At 41.7% G+C, this 23,931-nt stretch overlaps 1 protein-coding gene across 1 annotated transcript in view; it reads left to right on the forward strand.

Moving 5' to 3' along the window:
- Positions 1-217: 217 nt before the first annotated feature.
- The window catches only part of LOC149313236 (electrogenic sodium bicarbonate cotransporter 1-like), a 241,715-nt gene continuing 218,001 nt past the window's right edge, over positions 218-23,931 (forward strand). Inside the window, exons 1-2 of the mRNA XM_089526331.1 lie at positions 218-367; positions 1,140-1,382. Of these exons, the coding sequence (XP_089382457.1) occupies positions 1,351-1,382 (32 nt within the window). The 5' untranslated portion in view covers positions 218-367; positions 1,140-1,350. The remainder of the gene's footprint in view (positions 368-1,139; positions 1,383-23,931) is intronic.

The raw sequence follows: 23,931 nt of genomic DNA on the forward strand, positions 1-23,931 counted from the left end.
TCCGCTCGGCTTTCTGGGCCCACCCCAAACTCCGGTTGCCAGCATCCCTTGGCCTTGAGCCAGGATGCTTCAAAGCGGGGCCAAAGCGGGTTATCTCCCCAGTGTGGACGCAGCCCAGAAAGCCAAGGGTGGCTGCGAAGCAAGAGGAGCCGCCGGCCCCGAGCTCCACCTCCGGGGGAAGCTCCTCCTGGTGCTGGCCGGAGACTAGGGAAGGGAAGGGGGCAGGGACTGAGGCAGGCCGGCGGCCGAGGAGCAACCCTCCGGGGCTTTAAAATCCTGCTGGCTCCGGCGAAGAAGAGGAAAGCTCCTCTCAGGAAGGGAGCTCCGGAGAAAGGGCAAGAAAAGCCCTGCTCTTGGCTCGCCTGGGGTCAGTCGGGGCTCTTTTCCCTTGTCTGAAGGGAAAGAGAGGGCGAAAGGAAAGGAAGAAAGAAAGAAGAGGGAGAGAGGGAAAGTGCTGCCACTGAAAGGGCGACCCACGCCTTCGGCTCTCCTCTTTCCCCTCCTTTCCCCCCTTCGTTCTTTCTTCTTCTTCCCCGACCAGGAAGGTTGTGTGAAGGGAAGAAGAAAGGAAAGGGGAAAAGAAGGAAGGAAGGAAGGAAGGAAAAGTAGTGGGTTTTTTGCTGGGGTTTGCATTCCACCGGCGACTTCTTTTTTCCTTTTTTCCCGCCAGGAAGGAAGGAGGGAAGGAGGAGAAAAAGCTGAAAAGAAGAAGGGGGAAAGGAGAGAAGGAGAGAAAGAAAAAGGAGGGGGTTTTTGTGTCTGTTTTTGAAAGAGGGACCCACGCTTTCGCCTCCTCTTTCCCTTCTCTTTCCCCCGCCAGGAAGGTTTGTGTCTGAAGGGAAGAAGAAGAAGAAAGAAAAGGGGAAAAGAAAAAGAAAGAAAGAGAAAGAAAGGAAGGAAGGAAGGAAAAGAGGCGGTGTTTTGGCTTCCCATTGAAACGAGCGACCCACGCCTTCTCTTCCTTCTCTCTCTCTCTCTTTTTGGTGTGTGAAGGGAAGAAGAAGAAAAAGAGAAAAAGGAAGGAAAGAAGGAAGAAAAAGTGCCGGTGTTTTGGGTTCCCAGTGAAGGAAAGGAGACCCTTCTTCGCCTCCTTTTTCTTCCTTTTGAGATCCCTCTTTCTCTTTCCTTTTTCCCGCCAGGAAGGCTGTGTGGAAAGAAGGAAGGAAGGAAGGAAAGGGTGAATAAAAGAGAGGAAGCAGAGGCTCGGCTTTGGCTTGTCTTGAAGCCCCTTTCCCCCTCAGGACCCCTCTCTTTCGCCCTCCTTTTTGGACTCAGCCTGGAGCCTTAGACCCGGAGGAAGAAGAAGAAGAAGCGGCACCCAGAAGAGGAGAGAGAGAGAGCAGCCCCGCCATGGAGGAGAGGCGCAAGGGAGACCCCCGAAGGTAAAGACAGACTCCTCTTGGGGACCCCCCCCCGAAAGACAGGAGAAAGAACCCGCTTTGGCCCCGCTTGAACTGCCCTGGCTCAAGGCTATGGCATTCTGGGAGCTCCGCTCTGGACCCCACAACAAACTCCAGCTCCCAGAATGCCATAGCCTTGAGCCAGGGCAGCAGCTAGTGACCACGTGCCCAACGTTTCCCTATGGGCAGGTATTCCCCAATGATTCCCTATGGGCACATATTCCCCAATGATTCCCTATAGGCAAGTATTCCCCAATGATTCCCTATGGGCACATATTCCCCAATGATTCCCTATAGGCAAGTATTCCCCAATGATTCCCTATGGGCACATATTCCCCAATGATTCCCTATAGGCAAGTATTCCCCAATGATTCCCTATGGGCACATATTCCCCAATGATTCCCTATAGGCAAGTATTCCCCAATGATTCCCTATGGGCACATATTCCCCAATGATTCCCTATAGGCAAGTATTCCCCAATGATTCCCTATGGGCACATATTCCCCAATGATTCCCTATAGGCAAGTATTCCCCAATGATTCCCTATGGGCACATATTCCCCAATGATTCCCTATAGGCAAGTATTCCCCAATGATTCCCTATGGGCACATATTCCCCAATGATTCCCTATAGGCAAGTATTCCCCAATGATTCCCTATGGGCACATATTCCCCAATGATTCCCTATAGGCAAGTATTCCCCAATGATTCCCTATAGGCAAGTATTCCCCAATGATTCCCTATGGGCACATATTCCCCAATGATTCCCTATAGGCAAGTATTCTCCTACGTTTCCCTCTCTGGGCAAGTAATTCTCCAGTGATTCCTTGTGGGCAAGTATGGTTTCCCTATGGGCAAGTACTGTCATTTGTTTTGGTATCCCGATCCTCCTTCTTCTGGTAGTTATTATGTGCCTTCAAGTCCTTTCCGACTTGTGTGCGTGTGTATTGTGTGCCTTCCAGACGTTTCTGCCCACTGGGGCTGAGAGAGCGTGACTTGCCTAAGATCCCTGAGTGGGTTTCCATGGCTGAGCCGGGATTCTAGGGTCATGGTCCCAACCCTCAAACCACTATATCACTCTGATTTATGGCAACTTTATCACAAGTTTTCTGGGAAAGGTTTCTTCAGAGGGGGTTTGCCATTGCCTTCCTCTGAGGCTGAGAGAGTGTCACCTGCTTAGGCATCTTAAGGTCACTCAGTGGTTTTCCATGGCTGAGCTGGGATTCCAACCCTGGTCTCCAGAGTTTTAGTCCAGCACTCAAAGCACTGTGGCACACTGAGTTGTGGTGATCTTATGGGTTTTCTGGGCAAGGTTTCTTCAGAAGGGGTTTCCATGCCCAAGCAGGCTACTTCTGCACAGGAGGAATGGTAGTTGCCCTTCCTGACAGTAGGAGTTGTTTGACAGTGGAACACATTCCCTTGGAGAGCGGTGGAGTCTCCTTCTTTGCAGGTCTTTAAACAGAAGCTGGAAGGCCATCTATTGGGGTTGCTTTGATTGTGTGTTCCTGCATGGCAGAATGAGGTTGAACTGGATGACTCTTGTTGTCTGATTCTGTGAATCTATGCCTCTATCCTATAGCATCCTGGGATTTATGGTTTGGGGAGGCACCAGCACTCTCTGACCAGGCTGAATACCTTACCAAACTGCAAATGCTGGGATGCTGTAGGATAGAGTTATGGCAGTTAAAGTGGTGTCAAACTGGTTTAATTCTGCATTGTAGATACACCTCTTGTGAAATCCTATTCCCTCTACCTTTCCTGCCAAGATCACAAGGAGATTTGTGTGGTTGTTTCTCTTTCTCTCATCTCCTCCTCTGCCTCCCACCCTTTCTCTTCTCTACAACCCTGTGGAGTGGACTTTTAACCAGTGTGCCTGCCCTCTAGCATGACCCAGGGAGTTCCAGGGTGGCTGCGTGGGCTGGGGAATTGCAGTCTGGATTTCATCCCCTCTCTGCCACAGTCCTAGTTGGATGCTCTAACCACTACCCTCCAAAGGCTGGGATGGAAATTGCAGGTGAGATTTCCCCTTAGTTTCCCAATCCCAGAACTCTCTTTACTTTTACTTTATTTTATTTATAGCACAGCTTAAAAAGAGAAAAAGAAATCCCACACCTCTTTGCTCCTAAGGCAGCTGACTGAGTTTAAATAATTTATAGGCAGAGAGAAGAGAAGGAAGGCAAGGGTGTGCATAAAAGAAAATAGAGCAAGGCATTCCCCCTGGGGATGAGAGTGGTCAAATGGGAAGTAAGATATAGAAAAGTGTGTGCTCTCTACAGCATGTGAAAAATGTCTCTTCCCCATCTCACAGCCACATGTGTGTAGAAAGGACTGCTGTTTAGGCATTGGGGGTAGATGAAGGGAGTAAGGTTGTTTGGGAAGAGATTCAGTGCTTAACTTCTAACATGAAAGGTCCCCCATTTCTTTCCATCTTTCAAATGCATAAACTCACCTGAAAATGGCAACTCCTGGCTACCTTTTCCTTTTTATTGGCATAAGTTTACAAATGTCTTGAAGGTGCCTACATGATTGTGGGTTTTTTTTGGCTTATATTGTGAAAGCTCTTTACATATGCTCTGAGACCTGTTATCACATAACACCTTTGGCACGGCTAACTCTTAGCACTGAAATATGCACTGAAGCTTGAAGAATTCTGGAAAAGGTGAAACAGTGTAGAGTTCCAAAGAGGACATGGAGCATTTGGGTGTTAAATGAGGAAGAGAAGAATGCTATTTCTGAGGTTTAGGAAATCAGTAGGGCTACAGAGGCGTTAAGAGACAGGGTAACCAGAAAGTAAATTGGGAAGGTAAACGGGGATGTCCTGATAGGCCTTGGGGTGATTGAATGAATCCTTAGATCACCAAAGCTTTTTGATGGCTAATTGCTTCAACAATAGCAACAACTTTCTCCTACAACCCAGGTTGTTGAAATGAAGAAAACTTTGAAGGAAAACCAGGAATGGATTTTTGTGTGAAAGGGTTGTGAGCTATGATCTGATGCTGAAAGCATATTCCTGGCCTCAGGTGCACTTGGAGGTGTGTGTGGTTCCTTAATTTTAAGTGTTTACTCATGGTTTACTAGTGCACTCTATTATGGAGGTCACAGGTATGAATTTGCAGGAACTAAGCAGAACAGTGGATGACAGCAAGTCTTGGAGATGTCTCATCCAAAGGGTTGCCATGGATTGAGATCAACTTGAGGGCAGTTAACAACAACAACAACTTGTGGTTTGTTTCTCTTTTTGCATAGCTGGTGGGTCTTGGGATTGCAGCAAGAACTCTGAAATCTGCTGGCCATTGGTTTAAAGGTGTGGTATGAAATTCACGGGGTCCCCATAAGACTACAGGCAACTTGAAGGCACATCCACACAACGGGAGTTTCAAGATTAACTTGGCAGGAAAAGAAACAGAGGAAGGAGTTGGGTTGGTTGTCCAAGGATTTCTTTAGGGCTAGTGGGTGCTGTATATAGGTTGCAAGCTTGGGGAAAAGAGGCTCCAGGGTGAGCCACAGGATTTTGGAATGAGTGGAAACAGATAGTCAAGGGAGAGTTGCTGAAGTTAACTATATACATGTATATATTTGAGTATCAGGGCTGTTAGTCAGAAGAATTATTGGATCTGTATGGACAGTTTGACCTAAGAAAATGTATTCAGAACAAGTGGAATATTGGGATTGGTTGATACAAGCTTTTGGGGTTTTTTTTTTTTGGGGGGGAGATTAATTTGAAGTGCGAAGTATTCAGGTACAATTTTGATAGGAGGAGAAGTACTGAAGTTTAGAATAACACTGATGTTTATGATATACAAACTAAATTTGGGGAAGGAGTTAGAGGGCATTTCTGATCTCAAGGGCAATAGCTAAATTGTACTGAATTGGGGTAGATTGGAACACAGGGACTTGTCATGAGGGTTGGAGGCTGTTGGGCAATGGTGGTCCCTGGCCTAGTACTGGTCCTTGAGCCATTGGCTGCCTGTCCTTGGAGGGTTTCTAGGAAAGAAAGGAACAATGTATACCCAATGAGCACAAGTACAGTACCAGTCCGTGGCACATTGTGAAAAATAATAGTTGCCAGTCTTCCCATCAGATAGCTTGGGCAACATTGCTGTAGGACATCCTTTGCAGATGGAGCTTAGAAAACTTACTTTGTTGGACCACAGATCTCCCAGACAATATGGACACTAACTAAGCTGCCTCAGAGATTCTGTGTGGGAATGGTAGTCCAAAAAGTATATTTTCCAGTTTCTGGCTGTAGGGATGACAAGAAAGATGCAGGAACCTGAAGGCACTTGGGGCTGAGCAGAGCAGTTGGAGGACAAAGAAATGTTTCAATGGCAAGTGCTTCTTCACCAGTTTGTTGTTATTTTTGTTGTTAAGTTGACTTTGGCTTATGGTGATCTTATGAATGAGAGATCTCCACCCTGCAATGCCATTCATGTATATAATGGTTCTACAGTTTCATAAGCAATGCAGAAATCCCAGAGTACACAGTCTAAATTAGTAAGGAAGGGAGGGGGATAGTAGTGGAATGTTAGGAGATGGTCTTTGAAGGCAAGAAATATGAAATATAGCCACAGGAGGCTGAACTCTTGAACAGAGCACAAGCAGGCAGGAAGAGGTGTTTAAATTTTTCCTCTGACTCCTGCTGCTTGCTCAGTCTGAATCATCTCACTCACTAGTAGCTTTTTTCCAGTGGAGAAGAAGTTAAAAAGACATGTATATTTGTTTCCTTTGCAGCAAAATTAGTGTTTGTGTATGTGACTTTGAATAGAAAAATGGCTTGAAGTAAGGGCCACTAGTGATAGTGCTGTGATCCAGGAGAAAGTAGCAAATTGTGGTCTGGAGAAAGTAGCAACTTGTGGTCTAGAGAAAGTAAAAACACATAGCCATGTGTAAAACTGTGGTTTGAAGTGGTGATAGGAGTGGTTTGGCAATATCCATTGTAAGCTGGATGCATCTGAATTACTAAAATGTGGAGCAGCTGAGAAATGTGGCATTGAAATAGATGGATAACCTAAAGAATTTTGGTCTGAGGATGCATTGCTGAAGGTTTCAGTGGAACCGTTTTTCTTCCTATTTTGTCCCATCACATTGTAATGCTAATATATCTGGTCAATGATGACAATGGATAACAATGTTTTGCTTTTGCTTTTTGGGAAACTTTATTTTATCTATGTCTGTTAGGTTTCTACCTATCTATCCAGGGTCACCCACTTTTACTAATGTAGACATAGGCTTTCCTCTAGGAAATGATGGAAGAAAGAATGTGAGTCTTGGAGCTAAGCAGTTTTAAAAGAGATGTGGGCAGATGTTTGAGGATTTTTGGGCAGAGAGTACTGTTTTCAGTTGATGGGGTTGTTTTGCTACCAGTCAGACAGACCACATTCACAAGTCCTAGTCCCTGGGTAGGGAATTTACCTTGGGAGCTGCTGCATCAGTTTTGTTCATGTATTGTTGTTAACTGTTTTCCTGCCACTTCGACTTATAGTGACTCTGTGGATGAAATGCCTCCATGATTCCCTGTTCTCGACTGCCCTGTTCAGGTCCTGCAGGCTTGGGCCCGTGGCCTCCCTGATTGAGTCTAACCATCTGGCCTGCAGTCTTTCTCTTTTTCTATAGCCCTCTACCTTTCCCAGCATTATTGTCTTTTCTAATGATTTATACTTTCTCACGATGTGTGATAATCTCAATTTAGTCATCCTGGCTTCCAGGGAGAATTCAGGCTTGATCTGTCCTAGGACCCATTTGTTTGTCTTCTTGGCTGATCACAGTATCTTCAGCATTCTTCTCCATCGGCTTATCTCAAATGGATTTTCCTTCTATCAACCCTCTTCACTACCAACTCTCACATCTGTACATTGCAATGGGGCTTGGACTATCCTCACTTTATTGTTCAGAGTTCTATCTTTGCACTTTAGGATCTTCCATAGCTGCCACTCCCAAACCTAGTCTTGATTTTTTGACCACAGTCTCCATTCTGATTTACGTTTGATCCAAGGTTCACAAATTCTTTCTGAATATATGGGGGAGAAAGAAGTATCCCTCACCTTGTCTCCTCTGCCGCTCTAAATGTATCTTGCACCTGTTTTTACACCCAGCTTGATTTGTTAAGAATGATGGCATTCTCTCTGGGTGTTGATCTCACTTTTAAAACAGAAGAACTAAAACTTTGTACTGAAGATTATTCACTATATTTCACTTTTTTGGGTACACCTGGATAATTTCCATGGGGTAGGAATCCATGGGTAGTTCCGTCTTCTTTCAACAAAGAACCCAAACAGATTGTTCTCTTATTCACTTGGTACCTGTGCACAAGAAAGTGAAAGCTAATACAGTATATAGGTAGTTTGTGCAGGAATAAGAAAAGATAAATTTTGTCACTTTGTTTAGTTATGGGTTTTGCCACACAGGGGTGCTGGCGCTGGTGTTTCATGTTTATGTAGCTATTTGTATATCTGGCTCAACACCTTTTTTGCAATGTTTCTGTCATATGCAGAATATAATATTGTAATATGAAAAACTGTTGGTTGCATTGTAATAAAAACTGTTCTCTCTCTATGTGTGTATGTGTCAGGACTTTGGAAACCAGGGTTTGAATCCCACTGGGCAAGTCACACTCTCTTACTGCAACAAGTAAACACTATTGGTTGTATTGTAATAAAAAGCATCTCTCTCTCTCTCTCTCTCTCTCTGTGTGTGTGTGTGTGTTTGTCTCTGTGTGTAAAAATTGCTGTACTAAAGATAGGCTTCTTTGAGAGTATTGCTTGGAAAATAGCAAATGCATCGATCTAAAGTTCAAAATCCTCACTTCTCTGTACAGGATAAGTAAATATACTGCGTCGTCTCAAGTTCTGATGGCTTAATTTGTAGAATGGTGGTTTGGAAATTAGATCTGCTCCTCTCTTTGCCTGTGAAATGGTGTTATATGGCATTTCCAGTTCACCTAGCACTATGTTAGCATTAAAAAAAAAAGAACACATTAAAAAAAAAGAAATGCAAAAAGAAGACATTAAAAGCCCATTTCTGAGGAAATACATGCCCATAACCGAGTTAGTACCCTACAGTCTGATCTGCCACTAAGAAGAAATATTCCATGTCAAGAGCATAGTGGGATTAGTTTATCACACACCCTTCTTTTTGCTTTCTTTGAATGAACTTCCTGCTAACTCCAGTGTGCTGCCTGTCCTCATTCTCTCCTGCTAAGCTTGCTGTCTTAGTATCCTTTTGTTCTCTATATTTCCCCCCCTGTTACATCATTATAATGTTGTAATAAGCCTGCTCTTTGTTTAAAGTCCCCCCTCCCCTCCCCTCACTCCCCTGATTTGGTTTCTGTTCACTGAAGTCTTCACTGCTGGGTGTGATCAGAAGTAGTATATGTAAATGGCTCTACGTTGGACATAATAACTTCATAGAAAAAGGGTGGCGGTTGTAGTCATTAGCAGACTGTACTGAAGTTTAGATAACTATTTTTCTTTCATCACAGTAATGTTTATAGTATAGGCTGTTTAACTTGAGTCATTTGAGTTTGCATATTAGTAACTGCATCTGATCTCAATCTAGAATGTTATCTGTCATCTCCACTGTTGTTTTTCCTCCTCTTATGTGGTATAGTTTGGGTGAATGCAGGCTCTGTTCGCCTGTTATCTGGATTACAGAGTCAGTTCCCAACATCCTGTCACACTGTAATGTGACCAAGAGACAAAACACTAAAAGAGGCCTATAGAGATGGAAGCAGGGTTGATTTTTATACTGACCAGCAGGGCATGGCGATGGTGGCAGTAGTAATAGATGGGAGCTGCTGTTGCCTAAGTTGTTGTTAACTGCCTTCAAGTAGACTTCGGTTTGTGGTGACCCTGTGAATGAGACCTCCTCCAAGCTCATCTGCCCTCAACTGCTCAGGTCCTGCAAGCTCAGGGCTGTGGCCACCTTGATTGAGGCTATCCAACTGGCATGTGGTCTTCTTCTCTTTCTACTGCCCTCTACCTTCCCTAGCATTATTGTCTTTTCTAATGAGTCGTGTCTTCTCATGATGTGGTCAAAGTATGATAGCTTCAGTTTAGTAATCTTGGCTTCCAGGGAGAGCTCAGGCTTGATCTCTTCTAGGACCCAGTTTATTTGTCTTTTTGGCCATCCATGGTATCCTCAGCACTCTTAGCAATAGCAAGTAGCAAGTACATTTCTATACTGCTTATCAGTGCACTTAAGCACTCCCTAAGTGGTTTACAGTGTGTAAGTTAATTGCCCAACAAGCTGGATACTCATTTTAGTGACCTCGGAAGGATGGAAGTCTGAGTTGAGCCTGAGCCCCTGGCTGGTATTGAACTCTCAACCTTATGGTTTGTGAGTGAGTGGCTGCAATGCAGGCATTTAACCACTCTTCTCCAGCACCACATCTCAAATGAGTTGATTTTCTTTCTATCCACTTTCTTCACTGTCCAGCCCTTGCATCCGTATATGGTGCTGGGAGATATACTGGTTAACTGTTGAGTTTATATCTTTGCATTTAAGGATCTTATCTAGTTTGTTCATAGCTGCCCTTCCTGTTCCTAGTCTTCTTCCGATTTATTGACTAGAGTCACTGTTCTGACCAATGACTGATCAAAGGTATGAGAAGTTGTGTTCAGCAACTAGTTCTTGTTCATCTAGGAGCAGCTGCAGGGGGAATCGAAGTAACATATAGAAAGTGGATTTGCTACCCCTGTGGTAGCAGGTCTTCTGGCTTCCCCTGGCATGTTCAGAAGGGGAGACCAGGATTAGCCTCTACCCACCACATTACTCCCTGTTGTTGTTGTTGTTGTTGTTTGCATTCAATTTGTTTCCAACTTATGGTGGCCCTAAGGCGAACAAGATTTGTTCAGAGGAGATTTGCCATTGTCTTCCCCTGAGGCTGAGAGAGTGTGACTTGCCCAAGGTCACCCAGTAGATTACCATGGTTGAGCCTGGTCTCCAGAGTCATAGTCCAACACTCAAACAACTACACCACACTGACTTGCACCCCTTTACTTTTTCCCATATACATGAATGTTGAGAAGTAAATCAGTGCATATGGGACAATGCTGATTGTGGTGAAGGCAATAACAAATCCCCTCAATTCTGTGTAACTCAGGCCTTGCAAGGTTCCAGCATGGGTTTCAGGATGTCTGTGCAGGAGATATTCCACAGTCCACTGCAAGCCCACACAAATTACTAACTTGCAATTTTTTCTTTAAAAACTAGATTCCTGGAAGCTAACTTGATCACCGGGAAGCTAGGTGGCTATCAGAGAAGGGAAACTGAGCTCTCTTCCTTCTCCAGAAGCCTGATGCAATTCTTAGCCCACCATAGAGAAGGCGGTTTCTTTTCTGTGGCAGCCTACTTTGTTTCTGGGTATTGAGCACCTTCTTTTTCCTTTGCACATCTAGGAACGGATGACAAACAAGTGCTTAAATCCAAGGTTCATTTGGACTCCTTGAGAACAGGATTCATGGCCTAGTGCACTGGATGAGCTGATCTACTAGATCAACTTAGGGATGTCATATTCTCTCAGCCTCAGAGGAAGGCAAAGGCAACCCCCCTCTGAACAACTCTTGCCAAGAAAACCCTGTGATATCTTCACTGTAGGGTCTCCATAAGTCAGAAATGACTCAAAGGCATAAAGCAACAACAAATTCACATGATTCTTTCCTATAAAGAAATCTGTGTGGGTAATCCATGTGAATGAGTCTTGTTACAGAAAATTAGGAACGAAGAGAGAACGTTTGTAAATTGTGATAAGAAGTCAATGTAACAACAACAACAACAACAACAGTGCCACCTCTTTACATGTTCTGTGGCCATATTTCATTTCTCTGATGTTTATAAGAAAGCACAGCATGGTAGATCATAGAATCCTAGCGTTGGAAGAGACCCCAAGGGCCATCCAGTCCAATCCCATTCTGCCATGCAAGAACTCACAATCAAAGCATCCCTGACAGATGGCCATCCAGCCTTTGTTTAAAGACCTCCAAGGAAGAAGACTCTACTGCTTTCTGAGGGAGTGTGTTTCACTGTTGAACAGCTCTCTCTGTCAGGAAGTGCCTCCTAATGTTTAGGTGGAATCTAGCCAACAGGCTAAGGGAAAAAGCCTTACAAAGGGCCAGGAGATGAAAGTCTTGAAACATGCAGTGAAGGAACCTGAATGAAAAGCAGGTAGCTGTGGGGAAGTCACAGATGCCTGAGGATGAAAGGGACAGTGCTTGGAAAAGTTATTTTTTTGGACTACAGCTAATAGTTGAATCCTTCAACATGGCCTCCTGGTTATGGGTCAGGTCGGAAAGGAGGGGGGGTTTCTGAGAGTTCTATTCTAAAACAGATTTTTCCCCCAAGCTTGAGAAAAAACAGACGATACCACGAGCAGAGAGAGCTAGGGATCAAAGAAGTTCAAAGTTTGCTTTCTGGTAAACTAGGGCTTTTCTCGTGTAAAGCAAATATTTAGCTTACAGATAGGTGATACCTTTTTGCTGAGCACATTGGCTGAAGACAGTGTTTGCCTCTAAGATACATTGTTCTCAAACTTACCTGGTTCTTACTGAGGATGCTAGAATTTAAGTGGAGAGAATGTAGTTACAAAAACAGCTTTTCTATCATGGATAAGCCAGGTTGGGTCCCTTAAGGGTTCACTGGCTTCTCAGTTTGAATAGATACATTAATAAAGAAGTGTAGATAGTTGCTAGGACTTGATTAGTGCTAATAGAGATTTATAATGCTGCAGTGATCTGGTAATATCCGACGCCAGGCAGTTTTGAAAAAAAATAAACAAATCTAATAGTCTAAATTATTTCTTAATGAAAAAAGAAGAGGGAGGAAGCTGCTGTGTACCAAACATTCCTTCTTGGTAGGGAATAAATGTTATGATGAAGTACCTCATCCACTTAGCTTGGAATTAATGAGGATAAACTGGATGCATGCTTCTTGGTAATAGCTACAATCTCCAGTTCTCGTAAGTGCAAATTGCCGCCACTTCGTAATGGTTTCATTGTTTAAAAGAATGTGTAAATATTGACAAGAAATTAATGGTTTGCCAGGTTGAAATTCGCAGCTCCTGTGTCCAACCATCTGTTGCAATTAAGGCAGCCAGATGTCCAGAGTAGTGTACAGATGTACAAAACTGGGGCAGTTTGTTCAGCATTAAGTCAGTCTTCGTTCTTGGATATGCCACATCCAGAAACAGAATTGTCACAGTGTGTTATGGCCTTTAGACTCCAAACTCACTCATTTTCTCCTTAACCAGATAAGTAGCTCATTGAGATGTGAGAAAGAACAGGTGAGCCTCCATTTTCCCCTCTGTTTTACCTGTCCTTCCACACTCTGAGTTAAATATGTCAAAAGTGCACATTAACACAGGAATTTCCTCTTCATAATATTTTTAGTAACCCCAGACTTGAAGTACAGGAAAATCCGTTTTTCTGGAGTGGAGCAGAGTGGAGACGTTCTTATTTATTTCCTGGTTTTAATTTTTTACGTCAGCATTGCAAATCTGGATATTTAACCTGCTTACCCATTGTTGACAGTTCCATCCCCCTCCGGGTGTGGTATGGTATAGGAAGCAACCTGAAGAAAACTGCAATACTGGAACTTTAGCATGTGTATACATCAAGGACTATAATGTTGAAAACACACATTTGGCGCTTTTGAAAGCTTGCATGCCTAAAGGTAGAAAGGAAGTTATTGGTAATGTAGTCTTTGTGGTTGTTGTGTGCCTTCATTACATCTCCAACTTGAGACTACTCCAACTCTAACCCTTACACTGGGGTTTTTCGGGCAAGATTTGTTCAGACAGGGCTTGTCGTTGCCTTCCTCTGAGGCTGAGAACATGTCACTTGTCTAGGGTCACCAAGTGGCTTTCCCTGGGTGAAGGAGGTTCAAATCCCGGTCTCCCAGTGTCATAGTCCAATATTCAAACCATTGTACCACACTGACTCTCAGTGTAGTCTTATTGGAAATATATTTGAATCTGGGAAATAATACAGTAATATGTAGTTTCAGAACTCTCTTGGATATAGGGTTGATGCCCCGTGTAAATTTTCAAATGAGCTTGTAAGACTTTTAAAAATCAAAGAAAGATTTAAATCTTCTTAAAATCTTGTGTTACCTTGGTAATGTGGAGTTTTAATTTTTCATGCTGATGTTATATCCTTTTTTTAAAGAAAAAAAATTGGTTGCTTAAATGTGTATTTTAACATTTTAATTGTTGCACATGATTCTTGTGGAAGTTTATATTATGTTTTGCTTTGTTTTTAAACAACCCAGTGGATTGTTTTTGTGAAAGTGTCCCAGATGTGTAAACAGTTGGAAATGAATAAATACATTATAAGATAATTGGTATTTGACATCAGTAGATGACATTATATTACTTGCAGAAAATAGCAAAGACTTGCAACAATTACTGATGAAAATTAAGGAAGAAAGTGCAGACGCAGGGTTACAGTTAAATATTAAGAAAACAAAAATAACTACTACAGATAATTTACATCACTTTAAAGTGCTTCTGAGCCTCATTGCAATAGTTGTTTCACTGGGGCTTAAGCACATCCATCTTTATGTGGATTTGGGTCTCAGAAGGTAAGCAGTGCCACTCAGGTGATGGCATATTCTGCTCTGTTTTTACTTCCTCAAGCTTGAGTGAATTAATTACTTACAGTGAAAAACGGAGAGCAATTTATTAGCAGGGCTGGGTTATTCATTAGAACTGGATGCATCTCTGTCTTCTGGAGTGCCTTACCTGAGGATATGGAAGATGGTGTGTTGCTATGTGAGAGATAAACAAGAACAAGGTGTCTTTAATGGGCATTGAGTGATATAACTGCTAGCACTATCTCTCATAGTTCCTCCACCCCTTTGCCTTACAGTTACCTTTCCAGTGTCAGCTATTTCAAGATCTGCAACAAACTCTGCTGTTACCTATATGTCAGGCCTGGAAAAAACCAAATAAACAAGGCCACTGATGTGTTGGAAACCATTGGGATCTGATAATCTTTGTGACTTACAACAAAAATAGAAACATGATCTTGGAATATGGTTAAAATGCAGACTGCAAAAAAATTGAGCTTGAGAAAGATATTTTTTAAAATGACATCTCCTAGAATCATCTACTTCACATGATCAGTGGCCATGCTGGCTGGGGGATTCTGGGATCTCTATTCTGAAAAAGTAACTTTCCAAAGCTTTCTCTAAAATGGAGAAAGCATGGGACAGGTCACAGCATGAGACTGATTTATTGTGTTGGGTTAAAAGTGCAGGAGGTCACAGGTTTGGTAAGTCTTGGATTGGAATGGTTTCTTTTGGGAGAAGTTTGTATATATAAGTAGCTATGATGGGCAATGTTTGTTGTGTCCATTCAAGTCGTTTCTGACCTGGTGATTTATGGGGTTTTCTTTGCAAAGTTTGTTCACAGGGTATTTGCTTTTTCCTTCCTCTGGGGTTGAGAAAGTGTGACTTGCCCATGTTCGCTCAGTGGGTTTCCATGGACAAGCAGGGATTCAAACTGTGGTTTCCACAGTCCTAGTCCAACACTCACACCGCAGCACCACACTGGCTTCCTGGTGGTCATTGTGGAGCAGTGTAGTTCAAGTAGAACCAAGTGGTTCATAAATTTCTGTCTCAAATAAGGAAAGTAACCTGGCATGGGAAAACAGGAAAAGCCAGTATAAAACTTGTCTTTCTACTTTGTGACTGGTGTTGAGATTTAAACAGATGATTCAGACACTCACCATTCTTTCTTCAAATGATTGTTTACCTGTTCTGCATTTGCATGGAAGTCAGACTTCTTGAGAACTAGCAAATGTCTGTATCAGGTCCATTTCCAAATATGCCCTGTTTGTACACATTTCTCACAACCTTTATAGAAGATTACTTTTGCAGTATATCTAAGTTGGGAGTGCTGGGGATTGCTTGGAGTAGTAACAACAAGAACAACAAAAATCTTGTGCCAGTTTATAGCTTAACTTAATTTTGCATAAGCCTTCTTGGATACGGTCCATTCCATCAGGTGCATGACCTAAAGTCATTTTATGTTGTATCCTTTTCTGTGGGTATAACTTATCATGTAAATATATATCCTGGATTCATTGATCCTTATTGTTTGCTGAGTATTTGTAACAGGTCTAAGGAGAGAGTGTTCATTTGTCTTGCCAAGCAGAGGTAGGGACATTATTTTAAAAAGTTAAACAGTTAGCATTAACTAATGCTACCTCAGTTAATGAAGTAGACATGCTCTTGGTCATTTCTTTTTTAACAGAAACTTTGGTACCAAAGGCAGAATGTTGTTTTGATGATGCCTGTAAAGTGCCATGCAAATTTATGGTGCTATATAAATAAACATTAATGATAATAATAAATAATAAGGAAAGAGTAGGGATAGATTCCTGCATCACAAAACGAAGAGTACCGTGGACATTTTTCAGTATTTTCATTAAGAATGAAAGAGATGCACATGTGAAATGAAACAACCAGGTTCTTCCTAACACTGTTGAACCTTCCAGAGACTAATGCTTCTTCCAAAATCCATCCAATCATGATTTTTTTCTTTCATCAGTTTTCCCATGGGGATTTCTTGGCAAGATTTGTTTGGGATGGTTTGCCCTTGCTTCCCTCTGAGGCTGAGAGAGTGTGACTTGTTCAAGAATTTTCATGGCTGAGTAGAGGTTTGTCCCCTGGTCTCCGGAGTTCTAGTCCAATGCTTAAACCACCACACCATGCTGGCTCTCACACCATATTATTATCAATGTTAACAGTCATGGCAGTATTTTGCAAAAGGACTGTTATTGTTTTTGTTATCCCAAAAAGTAATGTTTTACAAGTAACATCATGACTTGTAATGTGCTACTTCCAAGCTGTCAAAGCTGGCATAGAACATTAATCTGCTGGGGGTGCATAAAGTATCATGTTTCCATGTGCATAATTAATACTTTATAGTTTGAATGTGTTTGGGTTTTTTTACTGGTTGTAGCTGGGGAAAGAGTAGGGTTCAGAATTGTTTAAGATCATCATTCAGAGGGTAGTTCACCATGGAATGTGTGCCAAGCAGCAAGTTGGGAACTAGTAACATACAGTTTGGTATAATGTGATTCCATATGGAAGGCAGTTTGTCCTTTGGTTTGTATAGAAAATTATGGTGCAGCTGTTCTTGTACCATATGATATCTGCTACCTACCGCAGGTGAGCCATGTTGCCCTAGAGCAGCATGTGAAGCCAAAGGTGGTGTCCGCAACCCTCGTCCCATCCAGATTCTCCAGATTGCACCTTTTCTCCCCACTTTCCAAAAAAGAAAGAGTAAATAATGAAAACTACTGTGGTGGTGTGGTATGGCTACGATTTTGGGAAACCAGGGTTCAAATCCCCCACTCCCCCATAGATGTTCCTGGATGACCTTGGACAAGTTGCACTTTCTCAGTCTAAGGGGAAGGCAGTGGCAAACCTCAGGATAATTCTGAAAACAACTGTAGTGTTGTGGTTTGGGTGTTGGACTAAGATTCTGGGAGACCAGAGTTTGAATCGCCACTGTACCATGAAAACATGGATGATCTTGTGCAATTTATGCTGTCTCAGCCTTGGATAAAGGCAGTGGCAAACCTCCTCTGAACAATTCTTGCCAAGAAAAAACAATGATAGGGTTTCCATAAGTTGGAGTTGATTCCAAGGCACATTACAACAACAACAGCAAACCTTCCACGTTTCCTGTCCTTGAAGCCAGGAATGGCAATTGACAATACATTCTAATCCTCACAGTACAAGTCTTCATGTTAAAATCAGAAATGAATCTAAAATAACTGGAAAGGCGCTTGCTTCATTGATTCCAATGATCTCTGATATTTCCTCGTCTTACTGTTTTAATCTTAGGAAAATCGTTATGATCAAGGTTCTGCTTTATTGCACTTGGGCTATCAGGCTAAAATTGCCACAGTGTAGATGAACCTTAAACTTGATTTCAATTTACTTTGAGTTGGCCTTCATTTGTGAGACTGATAACTAAAACTAGGTTATAATAAGTGTGAGGAAGGTAAAGTTCATCAACAGCCCCATCATTGCCCCTTAAAAATAAATGAAGAGCAATGCAGGAGTAGGGTAGTCACATTCAAGTCTTAGAGCAGTGATGGTGAACCTTTTAGAGGCCGAGTGCCCAAACTGCAACCCAAAACCCACTTATTTATGGCAAAGTTCCTCTGGCTTTCTATTAACAAACTCTGGCAAACTCTCTGCTGGGGTGACAGCACATGTGCCCTCAGAGGGCTCTGAGTGCAACCTCTGGCACGTGTGCCATAGGTTCGCCATCACTGTCTTAGAGGCTGGCTGCTTCAGTTTCAATAGCACAGCTCTCAATTTGCAAGTTCTTATCTGGACTGTTTGCAACAGGATGTCTTGGAGGTCTCTCATTCATAGGACATCATTAGTGAAAGCTGACTTCATGGCAGTTAACAACAGCTCAGTTGCCCATCTCTTAATCCCAGTCATAGTTTATCTGTGGAGTCTGTTATGGAAGCTAGGACATGGGACTTAACTGACTGGTTCTTAATGTATACAAGGTGCATTTGCTTTTCAACCAGTACACTCTTGCACTAATCTGCAGTTATACGTAATGTTCTGCAATCAAAGGACTTGAGCTCTTGGCTGGATTGAATTCTGTCATTTCTTTATATATTACTTGTAGAACTCTGCTGTGTGACACTTGTGTTTTTTGTGCATAATATCTTGTATTACAAAAGTGTCATGGATTTCTCACAATCGTGATGGTTGTAAGTGTATACAATAAGCAGTGCTTAATAACCTGACAGTGCCAATTGGTATAATATGTGATAGGTTATATGGATTGATACATGGTATAAATCATTGCCCTCATAGGTTATATGGATTTATACATGGTAGAAGAAGCACATTAAAATAAATGGACTTGATAGAACAATGAGAAAAAAGAAGTGAAAACTGTAATATCCACATATTCATTTTGAGTTATAAGAATATACACACTCTTGGATGAAGATGGACGATAGCTGAAATATGACAGAAATAAAAATGTTATGAATTGCACTAACTCATTTGGAGTCAGAGAAGAATAAAACTCTAAGCCTGTTATACTTTAGTTTGACAAGGTAGATAACTTTGCTGTGGAGTTGATGAAAAGCTGAAGCGGAAAACTTAAAAGTTACAAAATAGGAAATATATCACACTGGCGTCAGTGGGCTTTATTTAAGAGAAAGGAGCGTTTATAAATGACCTGTATATTTTAGATCATGCAGTTTTACCTGCTGGATGAAACCCAGGTTATGTCAGAGTTTAGAGAGAAACGACAGTAGCTCAGAAGTAGTGGATATGCATTCAACAAACACTGGATTCAAACTCTGGCAACCTCATTTGGAAAAAGTATCTCACAACTCTTATCATATGAATGACCTGTAAGATTGTGGAGAGTAGTTGCCAGTCAGTGTAGATAATGCTAGGCTAAACCAGTGGTTCTCAGATTTTGGGACGGGACTCCTGGGTCACGATTAATAATAATAATAATAATAATAATAATAATATGATTTATTTATATGCCGCCCAATCACTGGGAATAGAGTTGCTCAAGGGGGGCACAAGACTTGGGGGCTCTAATTCTTCCTCTTCCCAAACTTTTTAATGTGTAAAGCTTATACATGTTGAGTTAAAAATTAAATTTACTTAAATAAAACTGTTCTAATTTGAACTATGTTATTTCCTTAAAAAAATTAATTTATGAATATACATGTATGTGCAGAAGAAAATACACACACTGAATAAACAAAATATTTTTATTTCTATATTACGTTCAGTGAGGGGATGTGTGACATCTGTATGTAGACATAAAAGGGGGGGGGGGTCCCAGGAGGAAGAATTTTGAGTACCATTTGGCTAAATCGATGCAAAATCTTATTTGACATAAAACAGATTCCTGTGCAGCAAGGGGAATAAAAGCTGACCTTTTACAACTTATTTAAATGGCAGAGTTACCTTTTGGGACTACAGCTCCAAGAATCTGGCCAGATGATCACAGTCCTCCAAAGTAACTTCTCCAAGCTCTGTTAAATCATATACATTTGTTTATATTTCTTTTAATTTTCAGCAATTCACTTTGCTTCTGCTAATCATAATGAAGTTAGGGTTGTCAGGTGAAATGAGGGATAGGGTTCCTGTACCTTTGACAGTTGTGCAAATGAGTAAATTTCAGCAGGTGTTACTTGTCACGCAAGCTTTGCCTGCTGAAATGTCCTCTTCTCCATAACCATTATGGTGCAAGAGTTAAGTCCCTTATTTCACCTAACCCTTAGTGAGGAGCAAGGAAATACAGAGATCACTGAAGTTCCTTTTCTGATTTTCTGAATGCCCAGAAGCCTATATAGCACCAATTGGGCTTGAAAAAAATTACTATTCATTTCTCCTTACATTTTAAAATTAATATTTGCAACCATGAAGATGAGAAATTTGCCTTTAAACAAACTAAAAGTCTGGAAGTTTTCAGGATGCTGCCACTGATAGTCACTGCCAGAAGTGGTGTTTCCTTTCCCTGCTTATGTGGAAATGGGGACCCAATTTATCGTACATTAACTAGAATGGTGGTGGTGGGATTTGGGTAAATATAAATCATAGAATCATAGAGATGGAAGAACCCCAAGGGCCATCCAGTCCAAACCCTTACCGTGCAGCAATACACAGACAAAGTGTTCCTGATAGTTGGCCATCCAGCCTCTCTTTAAAACCTCCAAAAAAGGAGAATCCACGACACTCCAAGGCAGTTATGTTCCACTGTCAAACAGCTCTTACTGTCAAGGAGTTCTTCCTAATGTTTAGGTGGAATCTCTTTTCCCATAGTTTCAATCCACTGCTCTATGTCCTAGTCTGTGAAGCAGCAGAAAACAAACTCGCTCCATATGGCATTTTTTTTAGATATTTAAACAAGGGTATCATGTCACCTCTTAACCTTCTCTTCCTCAGATTAAAGATAGATCCCTAAATTGCTCCTTAAATGGCATGGTTTCCAGACTTTTCACCATTTTGGCCACCCTCCTCTGGACACACTCCAGCTTGTCAATATCCTTCTAGAATTGTGCCCAGAACTGGACACAGTATTCCAGGTGAGTTCTGTCCAAAGCAGAACAGAGTGGCACTATTACTTTCCTCGATCTAGACATATACTCCTATTGATGCAGCCTAGGATCACATACTGGCTTTTTTAGTTGCTGCTAAATACAAATATGATGCAGGTACACCAGCCAGCATAGTTGTTCTTACTGCCCTCAGTCTGCCAATGCGTGGAGTATGGTCTCACACACTCTCTTCAGTCTTGCTGGCTTCTTAGACCTTTCTGTTTCAAGTCTGTAAGCAAGTAACAGAAGGAGATGGTAGATATGTCCTTGCCTTTTCCAGCCTGCCCTTTGGCTTGAAATCCTGACCGTACTCCACAGTGCAGTGTATCTTGATGGCAGCTTTATTTATATTGTTGAGTGTCTGATGACCTGCTTGGTCTATAGTAAGACTTAAAAAAAAACCTCCAGCTGCAGATTTGTGTTCATGCTATGTTGTGGACAAGTTGTTCTGCACTGTAGGCATCAAGAGTTCCTGGAGTGACATTGGGCACTGAAGCTCTAATTTTGTTGCCTTAAGCAGGCCCTGCTGCCTTTTTTGTTCACTTCCTGTGGCTGATGTTTTTAAAAAACAAATGAATTTGTATCATTGGTTCTTATCTCTTTCTTAGTTTCCCCTTGTGCCCTGCTATCAAGATGCTTGTTTCTTGTTCTGAAATATGTGGAATTATACATGCATGCAAATTCCATTTCATATTGGTTTGCTTTGTCTTTTGAGACAAACAGTAGACCTTTGCATATGGTCTTCATTCTGTACTGCAAATGGCAAAACTTTATTCTAGAAAAACCGTAGATGTTAACAGGAAGATATCTGAAGACAGAAGTGCCTTCACTGGCATAACATTAGCCTGCCCACAAACTTCATGGGCTTCATATTAATTTGTTAACTAATTTAAATATACCAATCCTCTCTTACACAGCCCAATACAGTTCTGATCTGCTCTCTACTTCATGTTTCCCACCAGCCAGCTCTGGGAATATTCCTCCCCCACACATCTGCACATTCCTCTGCCAGGCCCCAAGCATCCTTTTGAAAAACCATGAATTATTTCCACTAATACTACACCTCCCATCATTTTTCTACCTAACTAAAATATTACATTACAATACTTAGTTAAACATGCTTATACAGCACCACAACACCCATTTTATGACAGAATATGCCATATTCTCATACGTCGTTTTGCAGTGCAGTCTACAAATACACAAATATCTGGATTTTCTGCTCAAAATGTACAACCCCCCTTTCCCCCCCCTCCAGATTAAAGCTCTGATTGGTGAAAAGGCCTGGATTAGGCACCATTCATCCTGTACATTGTTTGGACAGCTCACTGTCCAAACCTTAGGGCTTTAATCTGGAGGGAGGAAAAGTGGGGGTTTATCCATTTTGAGCAGAAAATCCAGATATTTATATATGTGTAGACTATTCTGCATAGTGACGTGTCAGAATCTGGCATATTGTGTCATAAAATGGGTGGTGTGGTGACGTATAAGTATGTTTAAGTATTGGAATGTAATGTTTTAGTTAGGTAATTAGGTGAGAGATGTAGACATGCCCTTAGTCAGCAAGTACAGTACGGTTTCCCCATCCACTGGCCCAAATCAATACTTATATAGATTATATATACACAACTTTCACCACTGTCAGCAGAATATGCAATGGAGAAGCATTCGCCTTGTATGCATAGTAGAGCTTACACATATATATTCTCTGACAGGATGTTGGTCAGTGGCTGTAATGCTCGACTGTGTTGTTGAAGTGAAATGCAGTAAGTCACTTACTGCAATTTAAGGACTGTCTCTTCTGTGGCTTTGGCAGACAGAAGCCAAGTGCGGTGCAGACAATGGGCAGTCAGAGTAGAAGGTGAGCCAGCTTCAATGGCATCTTTTTTGGAGCAATATTCTGAAAATGTCATCATCCTTGACCTTCAGTGAATTGCATATAGGTATTTAATTCTGCCTAGAAAAACAAATTGGCTCAGATGCTTTTCTGGAGTTTTGAGTCCCATCCTGTCTGTATACTGTGCCAGAAGCTGATTTTTAGTTTCTGCATTGCAGAAAGGGAAAAGGTGACTTAATGCACTTTTCCTTTTTGGCTTGGTAAGGTTTTCTTTAATTAAAGTATTAGCAATGAAAGGCAAGTGAGTTATTTTTGGTTTACTGCAGAAAGCCTCTGTAATGTATTGGTAAGAATGAGGATAATGGAATAAGAGAGAAAATACCTCAGTTTGAAAGGACTGGTTATTTAAGCATTTATTTGTTTGTTTGCTTGTTTAATTTATATCCCAGTTTTCTCCCAGTAATATTTTTGGAGTGCATTATATAGGCTAAAACATACAGGACATAGACCTTAATGAAACATTTGGACAAGAATCTGCTGGACAGTAGAATGTAGTTTTCTCCCAGTCCACAAAGCATAGCAGAAGGACATGGAACCTTTATCTTTTTTCAGAGGTCAATCTGCAAACACAGATTAACATGGAAATCACTCCTCCCAACCCAGCTCACTTCATTGCCAGCATTCTCTGTAGATGCCAGCCACAGATGCTGGAGTAACATCAGAAACAAACTCTTCTAGAACATGGCCACATAGCCTGAAAAACCCACAAAAACTATGGATGCTAGCCATGAAAGCCTTCGACTTCACACAAATAATTATTACTTGATTGATTACTGAAAGAATTGGCACAGAGAGGAAAGTATATCTTGGCTGTGAACAATGAGGATATTGCTTTGTCTATGAAAACCAATGCAAATTATTCAGTAGAGTCAGGATTCCTTCCAAAGCAAGAAAATTGCACATGTGCCAGAAAAAAACCACACCCATAATCTGGAGAATTGCATCTCCTTTAAATATTATTTAAGTAAAGTTTACTTAACTGTACCCCATCACAGAGTCTTAGAGTTGGAAGGGACCTCATGGGTCACTGACTCCAGCCCCTTGCTCAATGCAGGATCTCCAGCTAGAAAATCCACAGCAGGTAGCTGTCCAGCCTCTTTTTGAAGATGTCCAGAGAAGGAAGCCCACCACTTCTCTAGGCAAATGGTTCCATTGTCAAACCACTCTTACTGTCTAGATGTTCTGTCTAATGTTCAGTTCTGTGTATACTCACCTTTAATTTTTTTTGTGTGAGAGTATAATTATGGTTATTGGTGGTGACATGGACTTCATTGTGCTTGCTGGCTCCACTCCCAATTTCCACACAAATTGTGAAGAAAGTGAAAATAGGCTGCACATGTACACAACTATACAGATGGTATGGTATTCTGGTATGACCAGGATTTTTGGTCACAAGTGTAGACCAAAGGATAGTTCTATATTTAGGCTTGGGTATGATTCATTTATTTGATTTATAGATGGTTGTATGTTTAGTGCTTTTTCTTATATTTGGCTTAAAGAATGGAGATGGAGTGGATGGACCCACCAGA

Source organism: Sceloporus occidentalis, unplaced genomic scaffold, assembly GCF_023333645.1.
Source record: "Sceloporus occidentalis isolate IW3139 unplaced genomic scaffold, rSceOcc1.0.p SCAF_5, whole genome shotgun sequence".
Taxonomy (NCBI): Eukaryota; Metazoa; Chordata; class Lepidosauria; order Squamata; family Phrynosomatidae; genus Sceloporus; species Sceloporus occidentalis.